We start from the raw sequence: 24,114 nt of genomic DNA on the forward strand, positions 1-24,114 counted from the left end.
TGAAGTTCCCAATGAGAAACTGGAATGCTGTCAGTCCAACTGGGCAATCTGTTGTCTCAAATCTTTATTTTAATAGTTTATAATGTAAAGTTCAGTATCAGAAACACTGTTTGGCTAGGGGCTTTGGCTTTGTTTTTTCTCTTAATATTTTTAAGAAAACTATAACTGAGGCAAAGACTTGAAAGACAGAATTGACTGCAAGGTCAAGTAAGGGCCTGGTGTACCACATGTCACAGCTGAGACGGCCATGATGCACAGAGTATCACCATACAACTTCAGAAAGCTTCAACCCAAACAGAGTAACACCATACTACTTCAGAAGGCTGCAGCATCTGCTCCTCTTGTTCTTCAGCCCAACCTTTTACACCCCTGATGTTGATGCACTGCACCTGTGTGCCCTCTGCTCCCTTTGGGGGTTGCTCAGGGCCCCTGGGCACTCCATGGCTCATTGCTGGCAGTGCTGCTCACAGCTGTGCCCATTCCCAATTACCACAACCTGGGTACCTACAAGGGCCCAGTTACCTCAATTACCTAACACATTTCTTGAATATGAGTAACTATTTATTTCTTTATACAATTCACAGCAGAACTTGGTGTGATTTCCCGTTCAAATCCTAACTCCAATTCCTCAGGTGACCAGAAACATGACCTCAAACACTACAGCTGATGCACTACACTGAGTCTTCTATAAACCCACTGCCTGTCTCTTCTGTTTAGTTAATGAACCAACAAAAAAGATCTCAAACTTCCTGCAGGTAATTTTCAAGCAAGCTGGCAGATGAAACACTCATCCCCAAACCATACCCTTAACAGGCCTTTTCCTCCTTTGGCCAGGCTCTCCCCAAAGTCCTTTGGCTGCCGACCCATCTCCTCTCTCCTTTTCTGCTGAAATTCTTCATCCAGAGTGATGGCAGCCAAGCCCTTGCCAACAGTACCAGTGATCCTGGACACCATCCCTGCTGCCCCACCTGAGGAAACAAGGCACAAAGCAGAAGTTACTGTTCTTTCACAGCTTAACAGCAGACAACACACAGCCAGCAAGTCCATAGCAATTTCCCTTCATATTCAGTTTAGACATGATGAATTCACACAGAGCCATGTTATCCATGAGAAGATGCCAGAATCTGGTCTGATATCCATACATACAGCAACAGGGAACATTTATAGCACTTTACTACATGTTACATAGCATAATGGATGAAACAATGTTTTCTCTAATTACTGTCAAGACACAGCTAAATAAAAATCTAAAGTAATTGTAACAGAACACTTCTCAGGGTTCTCCAGACATTTTAGAACCATTAAAATTATGCTTCTTATTCATTCAGAGCATGTTACTAATTTAGTTATAAATGCAATGTTTCTCACATTGGTTGCTCAGTCTACAAACAGATATTCAGATGGTCTCAGGTAAATAATGTGGGAATGATCTGTACCACAAACACTGGCAACAGCATGACAACCTTAAATACTCACTAGAAAAATAATGTAGGAATTCACCAAAAGAGAACACTGATACATACCCACTGTGTGCCCAAGAAGACTTCTAACACCAATTACAAAGCCTTCAGCAAATTCTTCAGGTCCTTGAACAGCACCCTAAAAATGAAACTTATTAGGAATAGCAGAAAACCACACAGTGATGCATCTGTTTCAAGAAAAACTAGCAATTCCTTTACATTGATGCAAGGCCATCTGAATAGGTTATTTCTTTGAAATTCACATTAAAAAATTACTGCTGCCTGCCTGTTCAGAGTGTGGAGCACAGTGACAATAAACTATAACCCTACCAGCACATTCAAACAGCCTTTTATAAAGACACAGTTGAAGAATCAGGAACTCATACCTGGAATGGCTCATAGAAGAAAGCTTCAACTCCCTCAGACAGCCCTCTGATCAAACCAAAGGGATTTCCAAGAACATCTAATCCAAGTACAAGAACATACATCTGTTTCAGGAACTAAATGATGAGAGGGAAGAAAAAAGGCAAACAACAAAAGCAGTGTTATGAGCTGTTGTCACACACATCAGAACCTCAGCCTGGTTCATTTTTTAATTTACTACCCAAGCAAGGTATTAGAGTGCCCAAATAAGTATTTGGTGAAGAAAAATAAAATCTTCTTTAAGAAACATACTCAAAATTGTACACAAAGACTTGACTAAACAAGCTTACTTGTTCACTGTAATGCCTCATAACTCTCATCCTCAGTTGATCTCTCTTGTAGAACTGGTATTTAATTTCAAAGAAAGCAAGTCTGAAAGACAAGTAATCATACATTAGTTAAAAATACCCTTCCTCATTCAAACGCTTTTCTGCTTTCCTTCAGAGAATCCTGAAGACTATTGCCTGAAAAGGATCCCAAACCCCATCTCCTCTCCATTCCTCCCTTTCCCCTGAGGCTGTATAAATTTACACTACAGTCAGTCAGCAAGGTTAACCATGGGTCCAATTATTAAGTGTACAGCAGTCAAAGTATTAAAAAAAACCAAAAAAAACCAAAAAAAAACCCACCAACCCCAACCAATTGAATTCACTTACTTGAAAATAACATCATCCACATCTGTTAGAGTAGCTCCAATACTTTTCAACAGCAAATTCAGAGAATGGATGGCTATCATCTCTTCCCCCTTATCTGATGCTTCTCCACCAGAAGCCAGAGACAAACTCAAATGCAACTGTCAAGGCAGAATTAGTAAAACAAGACAAATCAAGACCAAAGAAAAGCCAAACCAGAGCAGGTCATGTGGTGCACATGTAAACAAATCAGTGATGAAAACTGAGGAAAGCTCTCATTTAATGTACTGATGACTTATCTTCCCTTGCTCCAAAAAACTATCTGCTTTAAGAGAGACATGAAGATAATCCCATTAAAGTGTATTTTAATACAATTTATGATACATTATCCAGTATTTTATCTGGCTTTCAGCATTATTATACCCATTGATTCTCCCCTCTTAGTTATGGTTAAAGGTCTGTTTGTACTCATGGGCAACAGGGAAAGTTTTCCAACAAAGTATTAAATTCTAGAGAATATAAAATCCCCACTAGGGATTTACTGTAATGAATTAATTGGATGATTTATTAACCAATAATCTCTCTATTGCATACCTTAATTGGAGAAATATGGAAATGTTCAAAGAAGCTGAGCATTGACACATCTGTTAGGGAAGACTCCATCAGCTCAGTGTTAAGTGCATCCACATCTTGCTGAATTAATTTAGACTGGTTTCAATATTAAAAAGAAAAAAAGGAAGTTAATCTCATCCATATATGTAATACAATTAATCATATTATATCTAAATGTGTTTATATATATATATAAATAAACAGTAGAAAAAATAATCATAGTTAAATACAGTTAACTAACTATTCAAATATGAGTGTACTAATGAATCCATGGATAGGAAAAAAGCCCCAAACAACCCATAACGGAGACAAAATTTCTAGGTGATTTTTCCACTTTTTATTATATTGATTTTCACCTAAATTCCTCAATCACTTATGGTCTCATTCCAGTAAAAGTCAGTTTCTCTCAAACATTACCCTTTGTCTTTCAGCTTCTGGGTCTGTAGATGGAGTGAAAAGTTCACTAAGTGCTCCTAAAAATCCTTGATCAATTTTCAGTGCCATTTCCTGGATAAGAACCATGAAGTACCTAAAATGGGAAAGAAAGTGTATACCTGTATAAATTTAACTTAAATATTACATGCTCAGCCTATACAAGTCAAGTCTTGCTGTGCAATGTCACATACTAAGATTTACAATCCACAATATCAACTCTCAATTTATAGTTAGAAGTGCTTACTGGCCAGCACTGCACAGCAAACTGACACACAACTCTGATACTGCAGTACAAGAAGGAAATGATTCTGATTACTAAAGAATTTGCATAACGGTCCCTTCACGTGGCCAGTCCTTATTTTCTAAAATGAAGTTCCTTTTTGAATGATGTTTTCTTATTGGAGATATTTAAAAACTCAATCTGAAGTCAAGAGTGGTTTAGATAGGAGAACAAACTTAAGAACAAAGTTCCCCTCTAAAATATATTACACCTCTAAAAGTAAATTACAATTCACTGTTACACTCACTTGAATTGCAGGACTTGGCTGTATTCATTGAATCTAGTGATGATGCTGATGTCAATGAAGGGTTTTGGTTCTAAAGAGAAAAACAACGCTTAAAAATAAATGGCCAAGCTCCTACTTTCAAGGCTGAATAAATCTGCTATTACTATAGGCTTTCTCTTACCTGAATCCAAAGCAATGGACTTGGGAGGGGCTACAGGGTGAAATACAACAGGAAACATTGATCCTGGTAATTGATTATCAACCTAAAAAATTAACGCATAATTACAGGAATATTTTAGTGACATGATAATCAAACAGTTCTCATTTCAGAAGGTTTGAATAACTTGTTTATAAATTGTGTTCAAGAGGAATACCCTACTTATTAGGGTGGAAGGAGGAAAGAGCAAAAGGATTACTCTGATACCATTGTGGAATGTTACTAATTCAGTTATAAAGGTTCAGATGGTTCCAAGTGCTGCACAAGGGATGCTTAGAGAGGTTCAAACCCACAAAGACTCCCTTACAAGGTCTGCAGCTGATGGCAAACATTAACTGTATAGTGAAAACCACCTTCAGGCAAAAGTAAAAACAAAATGAAAGATAAAAGGAAAGAGCAAACTTCCCCATCAGCTGGTCAGGAAAAGCACCAGGGTCCTCAGTGAAGGGCAGCAAATGGAGATGAAGATGGCAATGATGATGACTCAACATCATCTCCCTCTAGCACTGAACACTTCTTGCCAGTACCTGCTAAAGTGCTCTACTGGTAAATTTAGCAACATTACTAGTCCTCACTGGACTATCCTGATCTGCTGCAAGTGTTGCACACTAATTCTGTGTTAATATTACATGTAGATACATTACTGCATACTATTTAGCATATTTAAATACCTGTTTTCTACTTCCCATTAGACAAGCAGTTTTTGTACTAAGGTCTCTAAACACCTAGATATACTCTGTAGAATAACGTTACACTTCTGTGTAAAAACTACAGTAAAATTTTGAAAAAGGTTGAGGTTTTAAAACACCAAAATACAGCCCTTTAGTAATAAACTCGCCATCATAGCACCCTGCTGTACATTAGCACACAGTTTCGTGGAATTCTTTCCACACTACTTCAAAAGCCTGGGATGACAATTCTGCAATACTTTTCCATCACAGCACCCCTGCTACTGATGTAGGGAGAAAAGCACCACATCCATAAGATTTGGAGATACTTCTTTGTGGAATTCACATTGTCTGAAAAAATTCCTTCACCCAGGGTTTTGCTCCTGAGATGCTAAAAGGCAATGAGAGAGGCCTCAGAGAAAACGAAAACAATTCTTATCTCACGGGCTTCTCCTGCGTTTTGCTCATGTGAAATGTGTTTGGAGATTGTTTCATTGGATTCTGCTGTGAGTTGTTTTGACTCATTGGCCAATTGGGGCCAAGCTATGTCGGAACTCTGGAAAGAGTCAGGAGTTTTCATTAGTATCTTTATAGCATTTAGTAAGTATCCTTTCAGTATTCTTTAGTATAGTATAGTATTCTTTAATATAATATAGTATAATGAAGTAATAAATTAGCCTTCTGAGAACATCGAGTCAGATGCATCATTCCTGCCTTTGTTGGGGCATCCCTGATTTTTTAATACTTCTTCACAAAAATGAATGAAAGCAAAGCCTTAATATGTCTGTCTAATTTCAAAACCAGAGGAAGGTTTAAATATTAAACTGCAGGTACCTGCAGCCAGTAGAGCTGAGCCCGTAGGCTCCTTTGGTGAGGTGACTGCTTGAATTCAACCTGAATTCCTGACAGGAAGTTACGGCGGATGCTGCATCTGACGGGGAGACGCATTTCCATTGGAGACTTGCTAAAATTCACCTGCAAATATAAGGAAGCAGAGCTAAGATACAGTTTAATTTGGGAAACAATAAAATGGTACATAACTAGCTGACAGACTAGCAAATAAACCCTGTGGTTTTCCTCATTATCAGATCACAGGCTACTGAGCTTCTCCATCTAATTAACTGCATGGAAAGCAGTGAAAACCACCATTTATTCTGACAAGGACATTACATGGCAGCTTTAGTTGTCCTAAGCAGGAACCTCTGTGTCACCTAAGTAGCTATTTCTTCATGAGTTATATATTACACTGGCATAATTAAAGATATTTATATGCAGCTGATTTACTTTCCCAACTGACATTTTCCTCCTGATCCTGCAACTTTTAAGTTATGAGAAGCAGAAGCATAAAGCTCTCCTTTATTGAGAGTGAAATGCAATGACCTACAGATAAAAGATTTGATACCATGTATTATAAATGCACTACTGCAATGGTCAAAATTCAAGTTTTCAACAGCTGAGGGCATATACATGTTTTTCAAATGAAAGGATGATATAGAAAATAAGCCTGACTATGGTACTTTAAAATGGTTGTATTGGACTTAGCCATTTGAATACACTCTTTATGCATGGAATACAGGGATGTATAATTAATGTCTGAACAAGCTCAGGTAAGTGGATTCATTTCCAGACTCCTTGAACACTGCAGACTCCTTTACCATATCAAGTAATGGGAACTGTACCTGATTAAGAAGCTAAAACCAAAATTTCTACAAAGAATTTAGGGTATATACTGCAAATATAGGTTCACAACTAACATGCAGACACTGAGCAATCTTTTCTACCACACAAAAGAAAAATCCTTTGAAATTCTTACTTCATAACACGAGCCTGGATAATACCTCAGTACTGCCTCAGTATCACCACAAGACAAAAACATTCTACTGTGTAAAATGTGTAACTATTTAAATAAAAATCTTGCCTCTTGTTTCTGTTTTTCTTCACACAGCATCTATCCCAACTTAGCAAACAGAAATCTGTTTTAACTGTTGCACTTGTTCTGCAAGCATTTAAACACTAAAACTCAATACCTACCTCAGTATTGCTGTCCAGTTTATGCCAACCAGGACCTTGGAAAGCACTCTTGGAGAGATACTTTTGATATGCTTGTTCCAATAGGTTTATTTGTTTTTGATTAAATGGTTTCCACTTTTGCCTTGGTTTCCGTTCCCAAACAACATCAGAACTGCAAGACAAATAACAAAGTTACCAATTTTAGAGTACTTATACTTTTCTTATGCATGCAAACCTTGTAAAACATAATTTTCTAATTTCTCAGGCTCAAAAACCACTATTATGTCTTTTTTTAATGTAAGCCAAAAAAAGGGGGCAGTTAAATCCTGTTGGTTCTAATTCCACAATAGGAGTAAATGCAAAACTTCATTTTAATTAAAAATGCTTCACTTAATTTAACTTGAAACATACCCCCTTCAACTCTATTGCTAAAATTGTAATACACTGCCAAATTTTGATTATTCAAAAGAACATTTACACATCCACGGGCGGTACCTAGTGATTCCTATGTAAGAGATTTCCTTTTTATTTTCATTGTTAACTAGAGAAAGTCCAAGACTATGGATTGACAAGTTTATTTCTTGGTCGGGTTGCTCCAGCTCCTCTGCTTGTCGTGCTTTGGAAACCAGTGCCACATCATCTGTGAAAAGCAGCACTCGCTGCCGTCCATCCAGGAAAGACACCCAGTGAATTTGAGTGTTTGCATTGTACGGGAACTGGCCACAGTCATCCTGTATCAGGGGAAAAAAAACCATATTACATGAGTGAATCCCTGATGTTGCTCTATGTTTATAAACAAGTTTACAGAGAAACATAAGCCAGAACTCAGTATTTTTCCTGTTTGTTCAGTTTACTGCATTGTCCTGACTTCGTTGCACCTTGTACCCTAAAACTGGAAAGAAGCTGAGGTTGGGATATTTTTTTCCCACTTCTGTAAACTAAACATTCCAGCAATATCTGAGGTTTAGAATAATATTGGAAATCATTAGGGAACAAAAGCCTTCAGAGCAAAGCAAAAGGCTTCAAATCTTAGTACTGGCAGAAGGAGGCAATAAATCATATACCATGAAACAGTAAAACCAGACAATTACTAAGACTTCTGCTTTTCAAAAGCAGTTACCCCTTATTTTTAATTTGTAAGGGGAAATTGAGATAATTAAAGCCCTTTTCTCAAAAGCCCCAAAGAATCATGAATGTAACCATAATTTTATGGTTAGGAAATTGGTTTTAAACTAAAACCATTTTTAAAAGTGAAAAATTTGACCCAAGGAAGTGCTTATACAGTAAAGCACACTGTAACTGGTTCTGAGTTCAGGTGTGTGAAATTAAACCCATTTCCCGTACAACTGAAACTCAAATTTGCTTTCCTATCCCTTCTTTTAGCTAGCAATATTCTTCAGTTTTGTTAACTCTGTGTTACTCAACAGAAAAACCACGCCACCTCTGAAGAATTCATTGTAGTGTAAGGTGCAAGTGGGCAGCTAATTAAAGACAGACACGCTGGACTACCAAAACATCTAAAATCTTGCTTCTTGACAGTAGCTATAAGTCTCCTACAGGATGACACAGAGGCAAAGTTACTGATCAAGCTTTCTCCCAGATAGTTTTAATTTTGAAATAGTCCTAAATTGGTTCATCATTTCCTTCTCCCCTCAGAAAATTTACCTTAAGTAGGTCATGTTCACCAAAACATTGAGAGTAGCCCCAAGTCAATTTTCTTGGTTTGGTTGGATCTGTCCACGCAAAGAGGCATACTTGCCTTGGTTTCAACTCCATTTCCTCCTGTAATCCACTGCAGGTTAAAAGAAAAGGAGAAAATAACAGCATTCACTGGTTAAAAGCACTGATGGAAGTGGTGCAAGCAAACCCCAGTACTAACAACTCCACCCCTCCAGCTGCAGGTTCATCAGCTCTTGGTGATACCCATGTGATATCTTGGTGATGTTTAACCAGGATACCCCTGGTTAAACACGTAATGGTGACTTGTTCCTTGCACATACCTCTGTTTATATCTGAGGGAGTCCCATGGAGTGTGGTTCACAATCAGAGCTGGGGCAGCTCCCTCGTGGTAATCCGTGAAGCTGATCACAGTAGAATGCTCTGAGACATTCACATCTACCAGCAAGCCCCCATTCTGGAGAGGAAGTTAGACAAAGCCCAGCATTAATTCAGGTTAGAACTATGATAAACATTATATCCAAAGACTTTACTGAACATGGTACCTTTATAAACACATTCCCTCATGCTAGGCTAGGGTGAGTTCTGAAACTATAATATTGCTAATTTGAATCAAATTAATTTAACCATGAACTGTGTGTCTCCAACATGTAATTGCTTATCAAGAAATCCTAAAACTGAATGTATTTTTTGTTACCTACTTAAACAAACTGAAGACACCCAGGACATACCCTCTGCAAAAAGCCCAGATGTCAGAGGTGCAGCACACTATTGCAACTTAATAGCAATAGAGCTGTTCAGTTTCCTATAAGCTCGTCACAAGCAAATTAACTTGACTACACAGCTATGAAAACATTAACAACACTGCAAACTTGATTCACAACTTTTTTAATGCAACAGAACTGAATGAAGAGCAGTGTACCCACAACTTAAGGCACAAGGTTTTGATCTTGATGATTTTATTGAGTCAAGCTACCATAGGGCTAAAATGGAGAGTTAACAACAGACTACACAAAGTCAGTCTCACCAATTCTTCCAGTTTCAGCAGAGTACCATTATCCTGAGCTTTAAACAGGAATGGTTTGGATGAGCTTTCATAGCCAACTACTCTTACACAAAGTTCACCAGATGAGTTTTCAGGCCAAAATGGAAGACACTGTAAGACAAGAAATACACATAACTTGACCATTTCATGTATGTTCAATATAGTAAGCCAGCAGTAAAACAAACAGGTTTGTGTGTCTGAGACTACTTCACATGTCTTAGCTCTTAGCCAAGTATCTCCTGATGAACACATCCACATCTAACTTACCTAAACTGAAGGACTTGATTAATGTACCAGCACATGCAACCTGTACTGTTCAAGTTCCCTTGGGATGTGAAACATCCATGTCATGCCACCAGAAGAGACAGCTTCTGTAAGGGAACTCCTCTTCCCTCAAGTGACACCTAAACACCAGCTGTTTGTCTACAGTGATATCAAAAGGAAAAAACATGAAGCATTACCTCTGAAGCTGAAATATAATTCCATTTATGAGTTGGAAGAGAACCATTAGGACCAATTTCTCCAACTTCAAGTTCCAGAGAAGATTTGTTTGCTATTGTGTAGAATGGAGTGAAGGTAACTATCCTGGTAAGGTTGAAACTGCTCATTCTGATGCTAACTCCAACCTGTTGAACAAGGAGAATTTGAGCAAATAATCAACAAAAAGCTAAGGAGAAAAGCCAGGATAGAAAAGTAGAAAAGACAACATCAGTGTGATTACAAAGCCTAACACACAACACTCTTGCTCCTTCCACCTGAAGTAAAAGCACCAACCATACAGTAAAATCAGCAGATTATGCAACACAACTAACACAAGGGTAAACTGACAGGCTTAGCAGTAGCATTTTGCAGCTGTAGCTTTTGTGGGGAAAATCTACCAGAAACGCCTCTGGAGTAAATCATGACAACTGAAAATGACCATTATCATCAGAAAACAGTTAAAGAGTACATGAAAACACAACTCCCCACATCTCTTTACTCTGCTTGGTTGTGAAAATGCAGTCTTGGATAAGGAGTGCAAACACTAGCAAGCAATTGTGAACAATTATCTCCACTATGCACATTCATCGTTGTGTTTGCAAACAGAGAGTACTACACCTTTGTAAAAAGTCAAGCTAAAAGAACACAGAGAGCTTCACAAATTACTGAAACAGATCTTACCAGGTAGTCCATGTTATTAGCTGAACATCTGACACATCCATAGCTTCCCACAGTATCAAGGGAAAAGCTGTTGGACCAAGTGCTAGTTGAAATACAGAGCTGGATCTACACACAAAAAACAACATGCAAAGTAAACTCATTTTCATTCTGTAGTTAATGCATTATGGAGTGCAGTTACATCACATATAGCAATGCAAAGACAACACTTAAGTGCTTTTAACACCTCCCATAAATTAGGATAACCTAATAATCTAGCGTCACTTTTCATATTCTGATTTATTTATCTGTGATCAAGTTCTGGGAAAGATGTTACAGTAAAAGGTATCAAAGCAGAGTAGTCCTCATTGACTCATGCTCATGACAGCACACACAGATGGGGAAAAAAGCCCACAACTTTGTGGTGCTTCATAAACTTGAAGAGATGGAAGCAAATAATCAAATAAGTAGTTTTTCAACCATTTCTTCAACAACTGTTAGGTAAAAAAAAGTTATCTAAAAAATTCTAAATTCAAAAAAAATTCCAAAATTTTTTCCCAAAAGTATTCAAAACAACTTCTACTGCAGTGCTCTTCACTTGAACATGTAAAAATCACATCACACCAAAATCAAAACAAAAGGAATGTATGTAACACAAAATAGAATATTTACAGTGTGCATTTTAAATGTCCAAGTACCAAAGAAGGCAGCAGTCAAATTAAAACCTTTAGACTTAAAAACTACATTAAAATATTCCTTTTATAACAAGTGTTTGTGTTTTCTCCCTCAGAGCATAGCCTAAAGACTGCCACCTAAATTAAGCGTACCTTGTTCTTACTAAAAATATTTTTCTTTTTAAATGAGAACAAAACAATATCTCTGTAGTCTGCTGGATGCTTCACATGAGTGTCTTCAGCTCGGTACTGCAGAACTCGGGAGGTCTTGTTGATAATCCAGTAGGGACTGAACACAGACAGGACCATGTGGCCCCCGACCCGCCTGGAATGGATGTAAACATCCACTGTCAGCTCTGAGGCACTGTGGGACGTGAAACGCACAGGAAAAAATTCACACATCTCATCACAAATTTTAAGATGGCCATGCCAGTCTTTGCCTTGGTATTTTAACAACACAAGCTCCATTATTTCTCCACTGATTCTTGAATGAAAAACATCTGCAGCACTCCCTTCAGTTAATTCACCGTCTTCTGCGGCTCCCTGTAGCAAAATTAGACACGGTAAATTAAGTTTTCAACACATAAAAATTAGACTTTAAATGCTGGTTCAAGAACCAGCATTTTATTCTCTTGTAGGATGCACATTTTTGATACCTCAGTAACCCATGTCTTAATCTCCAATCACTTTCACTTGAGATTGATGCTGTGAATAATTTGAGAACAGCACTTTACTTGCAGAGCACTACAGACTGCTTAATTCTGGATCTCAGGGAGGCAAACTTGCTCTAACATATCGCCTGTTTCCACTCCCTCCCTCTCTCCTCCATGATTTCCAAAGGATTTTGGCAATGATTTCTTATTCATATTCTTACAATACTGGGTGTAACACTGCACTGGACTATGCTGCAGATACACAGCCAGGATTTTTCACACTAAAGAACCCCCAAGGCTCAGACCTGCCAGTTCTGCCATGCTATTTGGTAGCACAACGTGGCTCAGGCAGTAGCATCCAGCAACAACAGCTTTCCTAATCTTTACTGATAAAACATTTTTACTGATAAACACCATATTTAACTGTATGGAATAATAGCCAGGCTTGATTAGCCCAGGGATGTGAAGACAATAAGTACAAACCCCTGTACAGGTACAGTGACTTCAGAAATAGATATGAATGATTGGTTTCTAGCTCCTCAGTCAAGGCAACACCATTCTGTTCTACATTCTGTAACTCCAAGTACTGAAGTACCATGGAGGTGAGGAAAACTGGGAATAGTGCCAATGGGATGTTGGACAAAGCGAAAGAAACAAAGATCTCAATGAATGTCACAGCCAGTTATGCAAATAGGACAAAACAGAAAAAACAAGGATGGTGGTTCTAAATGCTCACACCTGTTGTATTTACTAAAATCACTCAGATTAATGAAGAAATACTAGATACTGAAAATACTGAACAGACAGGAGGAAAACTGTGTAACATCCTTCAAAGATTCTTCCAGTTTGTGCAAGACCTCACAACAGTCACAAGAAAGAATCATTGTCAGAATGGACAGAATTTGCATTTTCTACATAGGAAAAAAAAGCTCTAGAAATTACAGGTGCTTTCTCTTACATCTCTTCTTGTGAAGCTAAAGACAGCTTGCAAAACGCCAACAGAATCTCAGAAGAACGTAAAAGAAAAAGACTAATCCAGTACAGGATTCCTAATAAAGGAGCAAGGCAGAGCTGGTCAGGTACACAGAAATTTAAAACAATCCCCAAAAACATCCAGAATGAATTATCTGCCTCATTCATTTACGATAGAAAATACAAAACCCAACATTCAGCATCTTCCACCCTACATTCACCTTCACTTCTAAGTAAATGCATTCTTACTCAAAAGCAAGTAAAGGATTTACAAATAAAACCATAAAGTAACTTACCTCAAGTAAAAATCTCAAGGAGTATGGTAGAAGATTCCTCACAGTCAGTGTAGGGCAAAGGTGGATAATGTAGGCAGGATCCAACTCCTCTACAGAACTTGAAATAAAATTTAGTTCATCAGGTACAGCTGTTGAGCTGATGATAAGAGGCAAGAAATTGGTCTCAGTAGCTGGGCACTGCAACAAGCACTTGACTTCATTGCTCCTGTGTAGCTCTTCCCTCCAGGCAATGTAAGTTGTAGACTCCTTATACTGACCCTCAAATATTCCTGTTGGTTGGACATACAGATGGCACCTGTAAGAAAACAGCAGGACTTGTACACAACTTCACACTGACACCTAACTTCATCTATTTTAAAGTCATGGCTTTTGCAGCACACTAATTATCTAACAAAGACAGCACTTTGGAGTCTTAGTCCAGTCAGGAAGACTTTCACATGCAAATTAAGGTTTCAAAACTAATGCTGTATTTGTGCATCAGTGTAACAGAGACTGGTCCTACAGAGCAGAGGAAATGTACCTGTATGAATGCAAAGGAACATGAAACTCTTCTTCTGGCTTGGATATGCCAATTGGCTTCAGCAACTTGGAGCCTTTAGCCAGCTGGTAGATCACAAATGGAATTGAAAAATGGTTCTTGATCTAGAATCAGAATGAGTAATTTTTCATTACATTTCTATGGTACAAATTTCTACAGTGCAAATTTCTAAAGGAAAAAGTATTAGTAACAACAAGGAAAACCAACATTAGTAGATTTAACCAAATTACTCTAGAAAACAGACTTGAGCTGTCTTAATACACAAGTATATGAGAAAACTCTAAGTCCCAAGAATTGAAAAACATGCTTAAAATGTCATGTAGCATAAAAAGCATCCCCAATGCTGAGGACATTAGAAAGCCAAACAGGAAAGAGAAAACCAAAGGAAAATTCACATAACAAACAGAGTAAAACACTTAGTAAGTGGCTTTTAAGCAACATTTTGGAAAAGTAGGATCTTGAAGAAATGCCTTAAGGAAGAAAAGGAAGGTGGTTGATGGAAGAGCAGCACTGCCAGGGGCTGGTGCCTGGGGTTGGTTTTTACCTGCAGAGGGGAGCGCACAGTAATGACTTTATTTCCTTCTGTGGCATCGATCTGCACCACCACGGAGTCTGGGCGGTCGGCGCCGTCTCTGACACTGTACAGGCGGCGGCCTGGCTTGGCCACGGGAATGCTCAGGGCCTCCTTGTATCCCTCAAGTTCTGATCCATAAAAACAGACAAAAGACTATATTAGAAACACAAATTACATTACCATTTCCTATGTGAACAGTGCTTAAGCTACTCAAAAGTCAGCAACAACCAGAACCAAAGTGTCAGAATTCAGGATATCCCTCTGGCTGTCCTGGATTGCCTGAGCCCCTGCCAGGAGGCTCAGAGACCTTAGCACAGAGCCCAAGGCACCTGTGACTTGGATTATGACCCATGGAAAAAATTATCAACCTTATATGAGGATCTGCAAGCCATGAAAGTCTAAATAGAATAATAATTAGTTTGTCACAGGGTGAAAAATAGATTTTTTGGGGTTTTTAGAATGGGGGTTCAGGAGGCAAGAGGGAGGAATCTGGGCATGTCCAGCCTTTCTCCTTCTTCTTCTTCTTGGACTCCATCTTCTGCTGTGATGCTGGCACTGTTGGATTGGTCTAGAGTAGAAGCTCGCTGTCTAACATGGGTGATGGGTATTGGGAAGTTATGGTAAGTAATGTACACGTAGTTTTTAGTATAAAAAGGTAACACTGCCCTGAGGGCAGTCAGTGTGCCTCTGTCTGACCTGCTGAGCAGACCTCGGCTGGCCAGAGAAAGAATTTTATAGATAAGAAACAATAAATAACCTTGAGAACAAGAATAGAAGAGTCCTGACTTCTTCTTCGACTGCCAGGCTGGGAAAATGAGACTTTCAAACACATCTCGGGGTCACTCTGAGCAGCAGAAGTCCTGAGAGCAAAGTATCCTCTGGCAAAAGCACCTTAAAGGGTACTCAAGCACCACTGAAGGAAAGCTTTGGGGTCCAAATACTCCTCAACTCCACAGCTTTACATTATGATTTATACACAGCATGGGAAATACTGCAAGCAGTTATCAAAGGTATTTGTTGGCTGAATTAATGAACACAGAACAAGCCTTGTATCAGCAAGTACCTTCATATGGGATGTGACAGAAAGGGAAAAACTCAGATGATTACATATTAGTGGCTATTGTAACCTGTTTTCTTAGGAATATTTCCTGGCAAAGCTAAAACCACAGAATCATAACTGGTCTCAAGTAGCTGAGTAACCACAGAAAGCTAAATAAAAGTAGTGATAGGAGAAATGGAAATCCTGTCTAACAGGAGCTGGAACACACAGGCCTATGTCACAGGGGCCTCTAAGATGGTTTATCAATGACTCCACTAGAATGCCTTCCAGTTCTCCCAAGGGGTAGGAAAAAAATATCACTCTTTTCACTTTCTGAAAAACTGGAGCAGAGGAATTTTCCATCTTTCTAAGAAGCCCAGTACCTGTTTTGTGGTGTTTTTTTAATTGGCATCAATATTCAAAGGTAATTCCAACACAACACACTTGACCTGAATTTCTACCACATTGAATTTAACTCCCATCTTCCCATGCCCAGCCTGTGATAACAAACAGCACTCCTTAGCATAATACCTAAATTTAAAGAGAAGACAGAGCTTTCCTGTCGGTGCAGTGCAGACAACCTTCCTCGCTGGGGTGCATCAAAAACAGAATATTCCAGTTCCATGCTCTGACCAGTTTCTATTTCATTCACGTTTTCTTTTTCAACTGAACCCACTATCCGAAAATTGGAGCTAGGAAGCACTTTGAGAGAAACACCCAGGGCATTTTTCACTATGATAGGTGCTGTCTCTTTAAAGGAATAGCCAAAGGTGGATGCAGTTGCTTCTGAAAATGCCTGTAAATAAAAACATATACAATATGTCATAGACAAATAGCCACAATAACATACCTATAAGGGCTTTAAAAGACAGCTCCTAGCAACTACCTTTTTAAAGTGGGGAGGAATTATATACAGCAGAACTATGTTTTGTATAGTAATATTTCAGGCAAGTACAGATTACTTCCAGAGAATCTAATTTCCTTCTGTGATTTGCAGTAAATGTTGATGTTATAATAAGCATTCCTACTCCTCACGGGGAATTTTTCCAAATCTTAGGTTGTAAGAGAAACATAAGACCTGGGACATACAAGTCAGAACACAAGCTCCAAATTCAATCACAACTTGGACTTACAAGCTTTTGTTTGGTTACACAGAAGCCACAGTAACTGACTGCCAATACAGACTTACAGTGTAAGCAACTACTTAGACAACTGCTGCTCATTCAGAATTAAAAAATAGACAGACATAAGTCACAGTCTGTAAAAACAGCTTGATTTAGTGACCAAAATTTCCTCGCTTCAGAAAAAAAAGGAGGGAAAAGCAGCCTCGACCATTCATAAGCACACCTACTATAGGGGTAAAAAGTATTTTTAACACACAGGACATTCTGCTCCAGCAGTTTAAAGGCCAATCCTAAAATGCACACTTTTCTTAGTATTCAATTAAACAGAAAACATGTAAAGGAAGTAAATTTCTGTTTTAATATTTCAGAAGGAGTATTGTAGGAAACAGCTGTGTTTATTAAAGCATTTCATGTTCAGTTAACCTGCACGTGACACTTCCTTAAGTCCTGCATAGGCACATTTGTTGGTCTAACACAGAAGCTACTTCTTTCAAAAGACAACTCCACCTTTTTGCTGAGCCTAAAGGAGCTGAGTAAAACTCCTCAGCCCCTCCAGGCAACATTTGTCAGAGCTGCAGAAAAGCCATTGACTGGGAGCCAATATAGTTCTTAAAACAAAGATAATTCAGAATTTCCTATGGAAGTACATAACTGATTGTTATTACCTTGGCTAGGTTACTGAAAACAGCAAGACAACATTTGGATATTGTAATATTCATTGTGTCCATTGAAGAGATGTTAATTGCTGTTTGTGGCTCAGGAATAACAATGAAATCATCCCCAGGCAGCAGACTTCTCTCCTGGACAGGGTTAGTCTTCATCTAAAAGAAAAATTCCATTAGACAATTACAAACCTATAGGTTACTTTCTCCTATGTTAAAACAGGAAAAAACTACTTGACTTACACCTGACAATTGTGCAAGCAAAGTAATATCTACTTTGCCTTCTAAATCTCAGATGCTTTAAACAAACATGGGAATTTTATATCAACACAGGAGGCAAATTTGTTTCTCTTCTCTGCATGGTTACATGCTTCATTTAAAGAAAGATTTTTCTTTTCATGTAAAACTGCATAGTTCCTTCAAGCAACAGCATTCAAAAGGTCAATGCCCCATAAAACTTTAAAGAAATTTAAAAATAGCTGCCTGTACAAACCATTGCACATAATGTCAAGTATCTTTAGATACCTCCAGCTTTAAATTCCATTGCTTCCTTCCTCCTTCGACTCGTTCAATAAGTGGCTCCCACACTGCATAGGTTTCATTGTAATAATGAACCTAAAGGAATATACAAAATTAAATAAGGTCTCTAAATACAAAACAATTATTATGAAAAACGTTAATAAGAATACAACAAATCTTCATTTCATGTTTTGGAGGTCAACTATTAACTTTTAATGGCTTTAAAAACTAATAGACAGAAGTGTAATATATCACATATTTTTCACAAATTACACCATTTTTCAAGAGTTCATTCCCTGGCTTGCTTTGAGAGCAACGAAGCATCCTGGTAATGCCATATCCTTTTAACACTTTCAGTTAACATAATCAAGTATCTTATCTGCCCCCACATGGTTTCAAAGACTTTGAGACCAGGAACTTCACTGCCACAAGTACTTTTTGGTACTATGAAGTAACAGTTTGAGTCAACTATAGTCTGAATCTGGTCCACTGGAATGATTCCTTTAACTCATAGCCAACACCAAGGTTTTAACTTGCTTCCATCACTGCAGATCTGAATAGAAGCTGTGGACTCAGGAGTTCTGGATGTTCCCTTTCAGCTATTCTGCTTGTCCCTCCTGGAACCACAGTGACCTCTCCCAGGGGTACACAATTAAGCATCCAAACTCCACCATTATTTGCACACAGCAATGGAAGAAGGCTACTTGTATATCCAAGAACAGAGTGAAAAAAGTGGTAATTTGGTAAAATGACAAGGGGTTAGTAAAGGCATTGCATAGAGCAGCTGCACATCTGGTTGTGTGAAATTCTAACATGCTGCCTCCACAAGAGACTTTTACCATCTCAGAATGGAATCTCATTTGGCAAAAGAGTGTAACTTCTACCTTACCAATAAACACAGTGCTGGAGAAACAAACAAAATGGGGGGGGCAATAAGAGTTAAATGTGACTATTCAAGTAAGCCAAGCTCATTGTTCACACAGCAGAACTTGAATATGCAAAAATAATACAGAAACACAGGACTAGATTATTTCACATTACAACTGCCATTAAAATTAACTGACTTCCAACTTTGTGTACAAAGCATGTTATGCTCACTTGCCTAACTAAAGAACTCCTGAGAGCATTTCAATTTAAACTTATTATTAATTCAGCACATATAAAGTATATTAAAAAGTTATTTGAACTCAGGCACTGTGCAGAAGTGTTTTAAACTGCTAAAACCCCACATACCTCCAGTGACATATCAGCAGTGACCTCCATCAGTGAGGACCAGTTTTTAAGGACACCTGAAAATGTAGATTCCACTAACAATAAAGGGACAGTTCGATGGCCCAGGCCACATTCCAAGGTCATCTGAACTGATTTCACTACAATATCAAATTTCTCTTGCTTCAGAATTTGTTCATGGTCCCTAAAAGTTTCTGTTGCTTCTGTGGCTATGTCAACACCAAGGAACCAAGCATTGCACTCATCCACAGGCTTCACTTGCCACAAGTTCTCAGAAACTTCTGTTGCTCCTCTAGAATCCTCCTCTGTTGTTTTGGGTTTTAGGGCAGCCATAATGGTCACAACAGTATTCAAAATTATTGGTGATATCTCGAAAAAAGAAAAAAGTCTTCAATTAAAATACAAAATCTACGATGAATAGAAATAGCAAACATGAAAAGTCTTTTCAGGGATGCAACTTAATTTCCAAAGAAAAGAATCTATTCATGGACCTCCTCCTGTTTTCCTTTCCTACAAAATATCCCAAAAATAGTGGAGGCAGCAGCAGGGGGAAGAGTTATTTTGTAACTTTGGAGGGAAGTGGTAGGAGGAATCCTAGAATCTGAAGTATTTAACTTATCACTTTCTAGTCAAGGGACTGTCAAAATGACAAACACACAATGACTTTTTCCAACACAGTTCTAAAATGCATATTTCTGGAATTAAACTCATGGGGAAATAAAAAATGTAAATAACAATATGCAAACAAAATAAAATTTTAATAATAATAATTTTTAAATGATTTTTTAAAACCCTACACAACAATAAAAAACAAGCTACAGTTTGAGAAATGTAGCTGTTCTTCCAAAGACAATTTTAATTAATCTTACCTTAATAGCTAGTTCCTCTATTGTTACTGCCACTGTGTGTAACCCTGAAGTGTGCACCATATTTTCCATGACCAAAGAGCACGGCCGTAACACCTGAGTGAGAAACAATTTGATTATTAAAGCGACTCCTAAAATCTAACCTTTTCATAAGGTTTTATATTTTTTTTACTCCATGGGCCAAAGGGGCACTGATCCCATGAAGCAACAACATGTTTCAGAGTAAAAACATTCCATATAGTGCAAGAATCCCACATCCCAATTTGCACAAGCACAATTTTGTACTGGAAGATTAAAAGGCAGTGAAATAAAAGCTTCTGACATAATGCTTAAAAACCAAACAAAACAAAAGCCCAACCACAGTGATAAAATAGTAAACAAAAACCCTGAATCCTTAAAAAACCTAAATGCATAAGGGAAGATAAGCACATGTGAGATAAGCACCCAGGCCACCTTTGAGGCTCCCTTGGCAGGAATGTACCAATGAGGTTTCAGACAAAATGCTGCTCAGGGCTCTACTGCAACAAGGAAACCAAAAGGCAGTGAAAAACACTGCAAAAGGTCTTGGGCTTCTAAACGCCTCATACAGTTTCTTCACTAAGAAACTTTTAATGTCATTTACAAATGCACAGCATAGGTTTTAGACAGAGCTCTCAGTGCTCAACTCCTGCACCTACTGATAAAAGATTCACCTTTAAAAGGCACAGGCCCCTCCTCTCTCCTGAATAATCAGTGATATGAAAACAGAGTTTTGAGTGCTATAGATATGCCAGCTAAGGAACATGCCTGCCACCCCTTCTAATTGTTTCTTTCATCATGAAACACTGTTTTCCTTACCGTGGTAACATTCTTGCTTTGTTTTTCTTTGAGAAAAGCACAGGCCAACACTTTGAAGGCCATCACTTGAGCAGTCATCCTTTGTGCAAGCTTGTCTGATGTCAGCGAAAAGTCACACTGGAAGGAAACTTTTAAGGCAGGAGCATCAGCACTGGTCAAATTAGCAACAAATACAATTTCTGGATCCATAATCACAGCTTTTACTGTCATGTTTGGCCGTACAGATATCTCTGCGAAAACAAGGTAAAAAAAACAGCTTGAATATAAAAATCAGAAAGAGGAAAGCTATCTACTCTGTCAGTGGCCAATCTACACATCCTGAAGAATAAACTAATTTCTTAAGTCTGATACCAAGACAGCATCTTGAAAACTTTTGGATGCGTAATTTTCAGAATGAAATCTGCAAAGGAGGGAAATGGAGGTGCGTGGAAACTGGTTTTACAGACCTGTATCTGCCTTGGATTTCCCAGCAGCAACTTGCTTTAGTTGGAATTGTGCAGATCCTTCAGCTGAAGATATTGGCATTGACTTAATGAAAAAATGTGCTACTGTCAACAAAAATTCCATACTAGCACATATGTACAGCTTGTCGAGGACAGCAACAACTTCAGTTCCATTTTTATCCTGCTTATATCTTATATCAATCATAGAAGTGTCATTTGTGTCATCTTTCTTGTCTATCATTCTGGAAAACAAGTTCAATAAGAAACATCTCAAACATCATAACACATAGATCTAGGAAAACAAAGATGCATAAGTACTGCCATTTTTTCTCTCCATGCCCTTTATAAAGAAGAATTACTAAATAGGCAAGCAGTGTTTCTTCTAGAAATAAAAGGGTAGAGGATTTTCTAGCAGAAGAATAATTTCAATTTAAGACTAGTGTGCTACACTTTTGAAAGTATGCATGCAGCACATAACAATCACATTGAAGTTTCAGTGCACACAACTCTCTAGATGAGGCTGGGTGCTCTCTATTCAGCTGTTCTACAGTTTACTGCAATATGCCAGCCTCCAAGATTTCTTTTTGTTTTGGATAACCTGAGAAATCAACATAAAAGAGTAGAAACTTCTTGAACATTATTAAAATTGTTCATTGCTTAAGCACAGAGTATTACAGGCCACAGCTGACAGCACTACTGAGTTTTATCAATTCCATGTGAAGCAAAGTATAGAACAAGGAAAAAGCCTTCCTCACAAGCTGGAGTTGTTTCATTTCTGACGCATTCAAACCCACCTTGCAGTGACATTCTGAATTCCTTCTCTGAGATCATCCAAGGTGCATGCCTTGAGTTTAACAGTGATGTCCATGGAGCCATCTGAGAACATCTTCCCTGCAGATGCCATGAGGTGCAGCCGGAGCTCCCCGAGGCGCAGTTTGTCGCTGTGCACTGAGAGCACAGACTCCTGCAGAAGGACAGAGTGCAGGGTTAGGTACCACTGAACAAAGCTGTGACACATTTCCCTTGCTGCTAGCCATATGCATCACCAGCCAGCAACTGAAGGATCTGATTAGCCTGTTGCTATCATCAGTCCTCCACCCATACAAATGAGTTCAAGAAATTCACTGAGAAAACAAAAATCCTGCTGGGCTACAGTGAAGTTGTTTCTGCACCACACTGGCAGCAGTTGCTCAGAATGCTTCACTGAAGGACAATCTACTTGAACTCTAGATCCCTTACCAAAGGATCCCTCCACTCTCATCACACTAACTCATCTACAAGAGCACCTCAGCAATAAGTGGGAATTATATGACAGTGAAATTAAAATAATATCCCATTACAGTGTCCTTCTTCCCTGTGATGCTCATTGCACAAGAACATCTTAAAAATTATACACAAATAAAATTCACTATACACAAAGATGTATAAAGCAAGCACCTTCACATCTACACAAAGCAGACTTTATTAAGTCATAAAAACAAGACAACATTTCACATCTTTCTCTCTTTTTCAGCAGAGAGAGGATGCCCATGATTGCTCACACCCAGGGATATGCAAGAGAAAATTATGGGCAATATACAGCTTGGATCTGCCTACTAACTCTAGAGGCAGCATGCATAGAACTAGCATTGTCTGAACTAACAACTCCTGCTTTTGAAATATTCATTTTTATTTTGGCTAACTGCAATCAAAGTTTGAATGACCAAATCAAATGCTGGGTGGTTTTGGTGGTTTAGTAGTATTTTTAGTGTAACTTTCAGAAATGAAAATACCTTCTTCCTCTTAAGGACACTGTCTGCCCAGGAAAGCTCAAGGCTCCATTAGGAAAGCATTACAAAGCCAGTGCAGCTGATATAACTTCATTTTTCTGACCTGAGTTCTGTCCATGTGAGAAGCCCTGGCTGCCCACCCCACCTGTGTGGTAAAAGCTTTGTCACAAACCTGAGTTGTGTCACTGTTGTAGAGAGTTACAGAAAGGGACTCAAAATTGAAGTCAAATTTAAGCAGTGTATAACATTCCACAGGAGACTGAACTGCAGAAACACATTTTTGTCCAGAATCAACAAGGGTACCTGTCAGCGAAAAGAAGATATTTTCACATTTCTTTGAACACTGGGCTTGCTGGTTTTGGGTTTTTTGTTGTTGGCTGGTTTTGGTTTGTTTTTTTGGTTGGTTAGTTTGGTGTTTGGGGTTTTCTAAATTAAGATCAGAAAATCACAAAAAAGAGGGAAAGCTCTAAATCCAGAAGACTACTCTAAACAATTCACATTTTTAATTTTGTTCTATCCAATGCATGCTAAAATTATCTAGCACAGAGTGGTTTAGAACCTTAAAAGAAGCTGTCATTAGTTCACTGAAGTTCTTTGTTCACTTTAATGAAGAACAATACAAAGTACCAAGTCTGCTCAGGGAGTCTGCAGTACCCTTCCTTCCAGTTCCTATTCACAGTAAAGCAATTCAACTATTGGTTAAAGAGCAATTTTTTGACATGGAAAATGTTAAGTTTGGGGAAGAAATAGATTTGGCAAAGTATTAACTCTATTTCATCCAGAGACATGCACTGTTTACACTGACACACTATTTGAATACCTATATCTTCCTTGATTGTTATAATTGTGCATTAACATTCTGAGGTAGATGATTTGGCTTTTTTCTTTCTTAACCACATGCAGACAGAAGAGTGATTGACATAAACTGAAGAATACCATCATATGAGAAATGAATCACAAAAGACACATCACAAAAACTTCTGACCATCAGGAGCTCACACTCCATGTAAGTGCATATATTCTTATTTATAACTTTTCATGCATACAATATATTTGTAACAGTTAAAACAATTTGTAAGGCTTCAGAAAAATATGA

General features: G+C 38.2%; 1 protein-coding gene across 2 annotated transcripts in view; it reads right to left on the bottom strand.

Moving 5' to 3' along the window:
• Window positions 1–24,114, bottom strand: part of VPS13C (vacuolar protein sorting 13 homolog C) — a 69,028-nt gene that overhangs the window by 12,156 nt on the left and 32,758 nt on the right. For both annotated transcript variants that reach the window (XM_031061002.1, XM_031061003.1), the window contains exons 44-73: window positions 23,191–23,321; window positions 22,044–22,213; window positions 21,253–21,491; window positions 20,807–21,036; window positions 19,973–20,065; window positions 19,107–19,472; window positions 17,880–17,969; window positions 17,358–17,513; window positions 16,100–16,364; window positions 14,500–14,657; window positions 13,938–14,059; window positions 13,418–13,712; window positions 11,650–12,039; window positions 10,847–10,951; window positions 10,147–10,311; window positions 9,668–9,796; window positions 8,964–9,097; window positions 8,629–8,755; window positions 7,459–7,694; window positions 6,985–7,135; window positions 5,788–5,928; window positions 4,250–4,331; window positions 4,090–4,159; window positions 3,545–3,656; window positions 3,110–3,223; window positions 2,540–2,676; window positions 2,174–2,255; window positions 1,847–1,960; window positions 1,524–1,599; window positions 805–968 (exon numbers count right to left, since the gene is read on the bottom strand). In XM_031061002.1, coding sequence (XP_030916862.1) covers window positions 805–968; window positions 1,524–1,599; window positions 1,847–1,960; window positions 2,174–2,255; window positions 2,540–2,676; window positions 3,110–3,223; window positions 3,545–3,656; window positions 4,090–4,159; window positions 4,250–4,331; window positions 5,788–5,928; window positions 6,985–7,135; window positions 7,459–7,694; window positions 8,629–8,755; window positions 8,964–9,097; window positions 9,668–9,796; window positions 10,147–10,311; window positions 10,847–10,951; window positions 11,650–12,039; window positions 13,418–13,712; window positions 13,938–14,059; window positions 14,500–14,657; window positions 16,100–16,364; window positions 17,358–17,513; window positions 17,880–17,969; window positions 19,107–19,472; window positions 19,973–20,065; window positions 20,807–21,036; window positions 21,253–21,491; window positions 22,044–22,213; window positions 23,191–23,321 — 4,844 coding nt within the window. The remainder of the gene's footprint in view (window positions 1–804; window positions 969–1,523; window positions 1,600–1,846; window positions 1,961–2,173; window positions 2,256–2,539; window positions 2,677–3,109; window positions 3,224–3,544; window positions 3,657–4,089; window positions 4,160–4,249; window positions 4,332–5,787; window positions 5,929–6,984; window positions 7,136–7,458; window positions 7,695–8,628; window positions 8,756–8,963; window positions 9,098–9,667; window positions 9,797–10,146; window positions 10,312–10,846; window positions 10,952–11,649; window positions 12,040–13,417; window positions 13,713–13,937; window positions 14,060–14,499; window positions 14,658–16,099; window positions 16,365–17,357; window positions 17,514–17,879; window positions 17,970–19,106; window positions 19,473–19,972; window positions 20,066–20,806; window positions 21,037–21,252; window positions 21,492–22,043; window positions 22,214–23,190; window positions 23,322–24,114) is intronic.

The sequence above is a fragment of the Geospiza fortis genome, unplaced genomic scaffold (genome assembly GCF_000277835.1).
Source record: "Geospiza fortis unplaced genomic scaffold, GeoFor_1.0 scaffold317, whole genome shotgun sequence".
Lineage (NCBI taxonomy): Eukaryota > Metazoa > Chordata > Aves > Passeriformes > Thraupidae > Geospiza > Geospiza fortis.